The following is a 7,190-nucleotide window of genomic DNA, read 5'->3' on the forward strand; positions in this document are numbered from 1 at the left end:
CTGAAGCAGGTCTGGCATCCTGAAGCAGGGGCAGACTGATAAGAGGTTCACAACCTGTCCTAAATACGACCGCACTGTTACATCTGATTGGTCCGTTGTTCTCAACTTGCAGAAAATGATCGGCCCCTTAAATAAGTAGCTTTGTGGTTATAGGCATTGTTGAAACAGCGCGTGGTTAATCTCAGCCTTCATTGTGAAATAGTGATATAATATCATCGAGCTACTCCAACCCAGCACCACAAGGCTGTGGGGCCTCTGACTCAGGGTTTCCTACGAGTACTTGGACTAATAGATTAGCTGAGCTTGAGTGAAGTTGATTTTATCTACCTGAACACTGTGTTCCAGATTATTATGCAGGTAACATTTTCTTGAAAATCTGGAAGGCTGCTATTCAGAAAGAAGTAGTGTTTTAGTATGATGTATTTCAAGGCCTTGTGCTTTAACAAAACTCTTTTAGTTTGAATCTAAAAAGCTTTCTAATACTCTTTATCACAGACCATGTGTCTATAGGAGTGCCACATTATTATTCAACTTTGACCATGGGCAAGAAAAGTGACAAAGAGGAAAAGAGTCAAACTGTCAAGAGTCTGAGTAAGAGGGGATCTACCAATGATATAGCCAAGAAATTACAGCGCGACCACTGAACCACAAAAAGATATGTTCAAAACAGTCAGGATGGGAGAAAACCCAGAGTAGAAGAAGCTTGTCGAACATGATCAAAGTGAGAACTGTCAAGAACCAAACCAGAGGTTGATCAAAGACCCTTAGCTACCAGTCAGGGTGTTTCTGAAGCTGTGGGGCTCGATGATGTACCCAGGTCTACTCCATGTAGGACACTAAGACGAGTGGCAAAGGTCCAATCCATTCAGCTAAAGTGAAAAAGATGCTAGTGTTCATGCATGACAAAGCACCATCACATGCCTCACGTTATTCCCAGGACAGGACGGCATCTCAGGGCTTTAAAGAGGATCGCCTCATGAACTGGCCTGCCTGCTCACCTGATCTCAACCCGACTGAGAACTTGTGGTCAATAATAGAGAAGATGATTTACAGTGATGGTGAGAAATACAGCTCAAAGGGCATCTTTGGAAAGACATACAAGGTGCAGCTCACAGAGTCAGCAGAGAAGACATCAGAAACTAAATCAGTTTACAGTGACCTCTGACCCTCACTGAAAGAAAAGGAGGTTATATTGGACATTAGAGAAACACTGAAGATTTGAAATGTTTTAAAGACATTAACAGTTTTATTTTGTATGCAAATCTAAATAAAACTGTTGTTTTTGTTGAAGTTTGAACACATTTGTAGTGAATATTATTATTTTCAATTAATAAAATGTTTTAAAGGTGCTTCGTTTTTATCTTTCACAAGTAATATGCTCTTATCACAAACTTGCATAATAATTTGGCACACTCATTTCTGCAGGTTCTGCATTAATCTTAAAATACAGCCGACGTATTTGGAAAAGCATGATTCTAACGACACATTTGAGGACATATATTCACCATCTGACTTCCTAACCAATTTAAAAATGACTGTTAACATATCTTTAAAATAATCACAACAATGGAACTTGCATAATAATTTGGAAGGCTGTATATATTGCGGTTAGAGCACGACCTAACTGTTCTCTTTTTAATCAGTAGCTTTAGTTGAGCTTGTAGGACTTCTGCATGATGTGTTCAGATACGTTCATCACTGAGCTGCTGCAGGGTGTAATGCAGTTGTGCATCAAAAGCACCACTCACTGATCTATTTGCCCTCTATCAAAACTCATGGGTGTAACTTGGGGCCTGTGATGTCTTTCAAGTGGGCCAACAGAAGTCTCTTCAAGGATTTATACAACCACGACTTTCAGGGTGAAGGCTCTGTGGTGACTGAGTCCTGTGACAAAGGGTTTCATAAAGGCAGGGTCCTCACAGAGATGAAGCAGTCTGACAGAGATCTGTGTGAAGGTAGTTGTCAGCAAAGCATGCCGAGGCTTTCAGACAGGTGGGCAAGGTGAGGCTTATTTCTTCAAAAGAGATGACAGAGACTGCATACCCTGCTTGAGTACAGGCCGGGGTTCGATGGGAGAGGGTTGAAGGAGCAGCACAGGGTGCTTTTAGAAGAAGGGATGATAAAAACAAAGACAAAAGCTACTCAGTGAAGCAGAGGGGGACTCGAGGAGGGGGTGATCGCACCACCTTGGAGTCCCTGTGTCTGTAAAAATGCTGCTTTTGTAGTAGATGAATGTTATAAATGCCCTAGTACAGGGGTTCCCAAAGTGTGGGTCGAGACCCCCTGGGGGGTCGCAAGACACAAATGTGGGGTCGTGAGATCAATCAATCAATCAATCAATCTTTATCTGTATAGCGCCAAATCACAACAAACGTTATCTCAAGACGCTTTTACAAACATAGGAGGTCTAGACCACTCTATGTCAAATTATGAACAGAGACCCAACACCAAGACAGGATAAGACTCAGTCTGACCCCACCTTAATCCATCATGAGCATTGCACATCGCAGTATTTAGCTAGTTACAGTGGAGAGGAAAAACTTCCTTTAACAGGCAGAAACCTCGAGCAGAACCAGACTCATGTTAGACACACATCTGCCTCGACTGAGTTGGGTCTGGAAAGACAGATAGAGGGGAGTAAGAGAGAGAAGTGATAGTGATGAGACGAGTCGTAGAAGCTGTTGCCACTGGAGTCCAGCACGTCTGTATCAGCTGGAGTCTGGAACGTCCACAGCAGGAGGACGTCTACGGCAGCTCAGAGGAACCTACGAGACAAGGGAGCTCAGGGACTCCAGAAAGGTCTATGGTTAGTAACTTTAATGGGACAGGGAGAGTTAAAGTAAGTGATGAGGGGGTTGGGGGGAAGGGGGTGAGCTAGGATCCCAGTGTGTCAGTGTGCCAGTTGCCCCGGCAGTCTAGGCCTATAGCAGCATGACAAAAGCTGGTCCAAGCCTGATCCAGCTCTAACTATAAGCTTTATCAAAAAGGAAAGTTTTAAGTCTACTCTTAAAAGTGGAGAGGGTGTCTGCCTCCCGGACCCTGACTGGTAGATGATTCCAAAGGAGAGGGGCCTGATAACTGAAGGTTCTACCTCCCATACTACTTTTAGAGATTTTAGGTATAACTAGCAGGCCTGCATGTTGGGAGCGTAGAGGGCACTATGAGCTCTTTAAGATACGAGGGTGCCTGATTTTTAAGGGCTTTGTAGGTTAAAAGAAGGATTTTAAATTCTATTCTACATTTTATTGGAAGCCAGTGTAGAGAAGCTAACACTGGAGAGATGTGCTCTCTCTTCCTAGTTCTAGTCAATACTCGAGCTGCAGCGTTTTGAACTAGCTGAAGAGTCTTTAGAGACTTATTGGGGCAGCCTGATAAGAGGGAGTTACAGTATTGGTCCTAGCACTGATCCTTGTGGAACTCCCTGACTAACCCTGGTCTGCACTGAGGACTTTTCATTAACGTGAACGAATTGAGATCAATCTGTTAGGTACGATTTAAACCAAGCTAACGCAGTTCCTGTAATGCCAATTAGTCGCTCTAATCTCTGTAACAGGATTTGATGGTCAATCGTATCGAATGCAGCGCTAAGATCTAATAAAACAAGTACGGAGAGAAGACCACTGTCTGAGGCCATTAATAGATCATTGGTTACTTTTAACAGTGCGGTCTCTGTGCTATGAGATGTCTTCCAGATTTTTTTTTTTAAGTCAAAAAATAATAATAATAATTTTTTTATTTTTGTTTATTTTACCTGTTTTCTTATTTGTATTTTCCTTTTTTGTTTGTACTGTTTATTATCTTTATTTCTTTATTATTATTATTATTATTATTATTATTATTATTATTATTATTATTATTATTATTATTATTATTTTATGTATTTATTTATATTTCTTCTCTTTGTTGGTTTTGTATCACAATATATAATTTGTTAACTTGTGGTGAACAAAGAAATACTAAAAAAATGCAATAAAAAAAGTTGAATGACAAAAGTTATCTAAAAATAGTACATTTTACACATGAAAGTAAAAAATAATGACACAAATACTATCAACACTTGAAATAAAACCTTGAAAATAGAACATGTAATGAGTTTTCTGCCTTTCTTTGTTTCCAGATGACTCCTAAGTTTAGGTTTAGTGAACAGTTCATTATCAAAAGCATCAGTAGCAGCAGGTTCATTCATAACAGCACAGGAAACACAGACACATGCTCATATAGGTAGGGTCATTTTCTGCAGACCAGCTAAATGAAGCCACATTAAATCACTTTGAGGGACAGTGGGGGTCGCAAGTCTTTGGCGTCTTTATTTTGGGGGTCTCAGGCTGAAAGTTTGGGAACCCCTGCCCTAGTAGATGCCCCTAAACAAAGTTCCCCCTGGATGCTCATCCAATGAATAAAACATGATAATGTGCTCTATTGGTAATTGTTTATATGTTTATATGTTTATATGTTTATCCTTGATGTTAATGCAAGGTTTGTGTCTGAAGTATAATACTTTCAAAGTCTTTCATGGCATATAGCAGGTGCCCTCTTATTTCTTTTCAATCCTTCCCTGAAGTATACCATGACAGTGAACTTAACTGTTTCTTAAATTTCCAATACATGGGGCGCCAGCTGGCCCAATATACACAGGGCCACTGGTTTGACTCCTGATATGGACCCTTTGCATGTCACCTTCCCACTCTCTTCTCCCCACATTTACAATACACTTGACCCCAAATGTGACCCCGGGTGGCAGTGCCATTAATGTGTGGAATAGATTTGTCAATACTGCTTTATATAACTCTGCCATCAGTGTGTGAACGTGGTGTGTAATATAGGAGTGCTTGGAGTGATCAGAAGACTAAAGACAGAGCTGTATTAATACAGTCCATTTAATATTCACAGTATATTAATAACAACATCCTTCAGTCCTACTTCTATGACTGGAAATATAAATATTCACAGGTTTACTTGTTATAAATCAGTAACACAGTCCAAAGTGCTGGAAGAGTTTAGGTCAAACACATCAGAGCGCACTTTAAAAAAAAAAAAAGGAAATACACAGCTTTTAATCAAGCAGAACAAAAGACTCACTCAAATTCAAACTTAAATTTAAATCACTGAAAACGTTTACGTGCTGAAATATTCAAATTAGACTGGCATAATTGAAGTATGGAAGAAATTCTGGTCCGACAAAATAAGTATAAATTTGACTTCTACTGCTTCACACTGGAGTACACACACTCATCTGTGGTCGTGTTTCTCTGTCTTCTTGATGTGTTGGGCTTGTTGTCGCTCAGAGCAGCATAAAAGAGGTTGTCTGCTTCTCTGTGACCCTATGAACAATATACAAAAGTCTATCACAATATAGATCATGAAAGAAGTTCAAACCATGTCCATATTTTAATTTACTAATTCAGCAGAAGAAAAATAATCTCACCTCCAGGTTTCTAGCAGAGGGGACTGAAGAACTTGTTTGAGCCTCTGATGGTGAAACATAAAAAACACTCTTTAGTTTTAAACTCATGTTTAGTTTGAAGTTAAACTCATGAAGCAGTGTTGGATATCGTACCTTGAGACAGGAAACGGATCCTTTTGTTCATCTTGTACAGTGAGAAGGCCAAGACCACTACCAGGAGAGTCACAAATATCAAAGCTCCACTCAAACAATACACCAAGACAAGAAGGTCCACCCGGTCTGTAGGTAAAGAGTCAGACATCAGAAACAGAGCTCTGAGCTTTTCTCTCTGTGTTCATGTTGATTCTGATTGATAAGAGAACTTTGACTACAGAGACACTTACCTTTAAAGTCCAGCTTGATCCCGTCTCCAAACAGAACGTGTCCACATGAGACCACAGCGCAGTGGTAGGTCCCAGCATGAGACAGATCCAGGTTCTTCATTGGCAAGTTGTAGACACAGGTGTGTGTTTGTGAATCAGGCTTCCTCTCACACTGATCCTTCTTTCCTCCACTGGTGTAAATGAGTCCTGGTTGAGATTCTTCAGAGTCTTTGAACCAGTACACACTGTGTTCTCCATAACAGCTCCCAGTGTGGACGGTACAGTTCAGAGTCACAGAGCCTCCTGGCTGGATGGTCTCAGACTCTGACTGATGGATGACGGCTGGGACATTAAACCCTGAACTCTTCACATCCACGTGAACAGTTTCCATAACTTCCATCATGCAGTAACGGCAGCTTAAGCAGTGATAAGTAGCTGAGTCTGACACGTGCAAATCTGAGATTGTCAAATTATTTATTCTACCTTGAGTATCCAGTGAGAAGCGTTGATTGTCTTTGAATTCACCATGAAAAGTATGATCTATATATTTGTGGGAAGAAGAGATGATCTTTAGTTTCTCTCCCACAGTGTGTTTGAACCAAAACACCTGTGTAACAGTTTCATCTTCATTGAAACATTGTAAAGTCAGTTTCTCTCCAGTTACTCGGCTCTCTCGATGAACAGATGAGGATGATTTCAGAGCAGTTATCAGAGCTGAGAGACAGAGGAAATGTAGTTATTGTTAACGGCAAGATTTGCCCCTGATTCAAATCAGAGGAACTTTTCCATTACATGTAATCAAACTTGTTAAATTAGATTTAAATACATGAATCAAGATAAATGTAGAATAAAAAGAAAACTTACAAATCACCCCCAGGAAACATGTCAGGTAGAGGACAAACTTTGGAGATGTCATCGTGTTCGAATCGTTGCTCTGAATGAAAGAATGCTGACAGTCTCTCCCCTCTTCACAGACCAGGCTGCGTTTCATTGGCCAACATAAAAGAGCACGTTAAGACAGAGGAAACGTAATCACATGCTCACTGTTGCATGCTTTTATGCTGTGTGTGTGTTTCTGGCGTGTTCCTGTCTCTCTCTCTCTCTCTCTCTCCTGTTTAGAGTCTAGATGCTGCTCTCTCACGCAGTGATGGCAGGTGATAGAGGTCACGTGCCCACTCAGAGGCAGTCGTCAGTGGGCCATGTGAGTGTGTCTGACACCTTGACACCTGTGTTTGGTAAGAGTTTCCAGAAAATGAGAGCGCAGAGGACTCTGGGTGGTTGAGTTTACTGTGAAGGATAAATGTGTTAGATGTGAATAAGACACCCTCATCTGTCACTTCCGGAGTTGAAAGAATGACCTTTTCTGTGCCTGTTACGCAACTGTTACTGCAAACTCACAGCTCCTGACATATTTCAGCACCTCT

The 7,190-nt window shown here is 40.8% G+C and overlaps 1 protein-coding gene across 1 annotated transcript; it reads right to left on the bottom strand.

Annotated features, from left to right (window-relative positions):
- Nucleotides 1-4,881: 4,881 nt before the first annotated feature.
- Nucleotides 4,882-6,688, bottom strand: LOC117807515. The gene is made up of 5 exons (XM_034676832.1): nt 6,631-6,688; nt 5,788-6,480; nt 5,558-5,683; nt 5,426-5,469; nt 4,882-5,321 (listed from the first exon to the last, which is right to left on the bottom strand). Exons 1-5 carry the CDS (start codon nt 6,680-6,682, stop codon nt 5,202-5,204), a joined length of 1,035 nt encoding a protein of 344 aa, XP_034532723.1. The 5' UTR covers nt 6,683-6,688; the 3' UTR covers nt 4,882-5,201.
- Nucleotides 6,689-7,190: the final 502 nt, after the last annotated feature.

The sequence above is a fragment of the Notolabrus celidotus genome, chromosome 23 (assembly GCF_009762535.1).
Source record: "Notolabrus celidotus isolate fNotCel1 chromosome 23, fNotCel1.pri, whole genome shotgun sequence".
Taxonomy (NCBI): Eukaryota; Metazoa; Chordata; class Actinopteri; order Labriformes; family Labridae; genus Notolabrus; species Notolabrus celidotus.

Excerpts from the sequence above, each read along its gene's own strand:
- LOC117807515 (XM_034676832.1), bottom strand. The coding sequence starts at position 6,682 with ATGACATCTCCAAAGTTTGTCCTCTACCTGACATGTTTCCTGGGGGTG. Across the intron at positions 6,481-6,630 it reads ATGTTTCCTGGGGGTGATTT|CTCTGATAACTGCTCTGAAA; the intron begins GTAAGTTTTCTT and ends TCTGTCTCTCAG. Across the intron at positions 5,684-5,787 it reads GATCAAGCTGGACTTTAAAG|ACCGGGTGGACCTTCTTGTC; the intron begins GTAAGTGTCTCT and ends CTTTACCTACAG.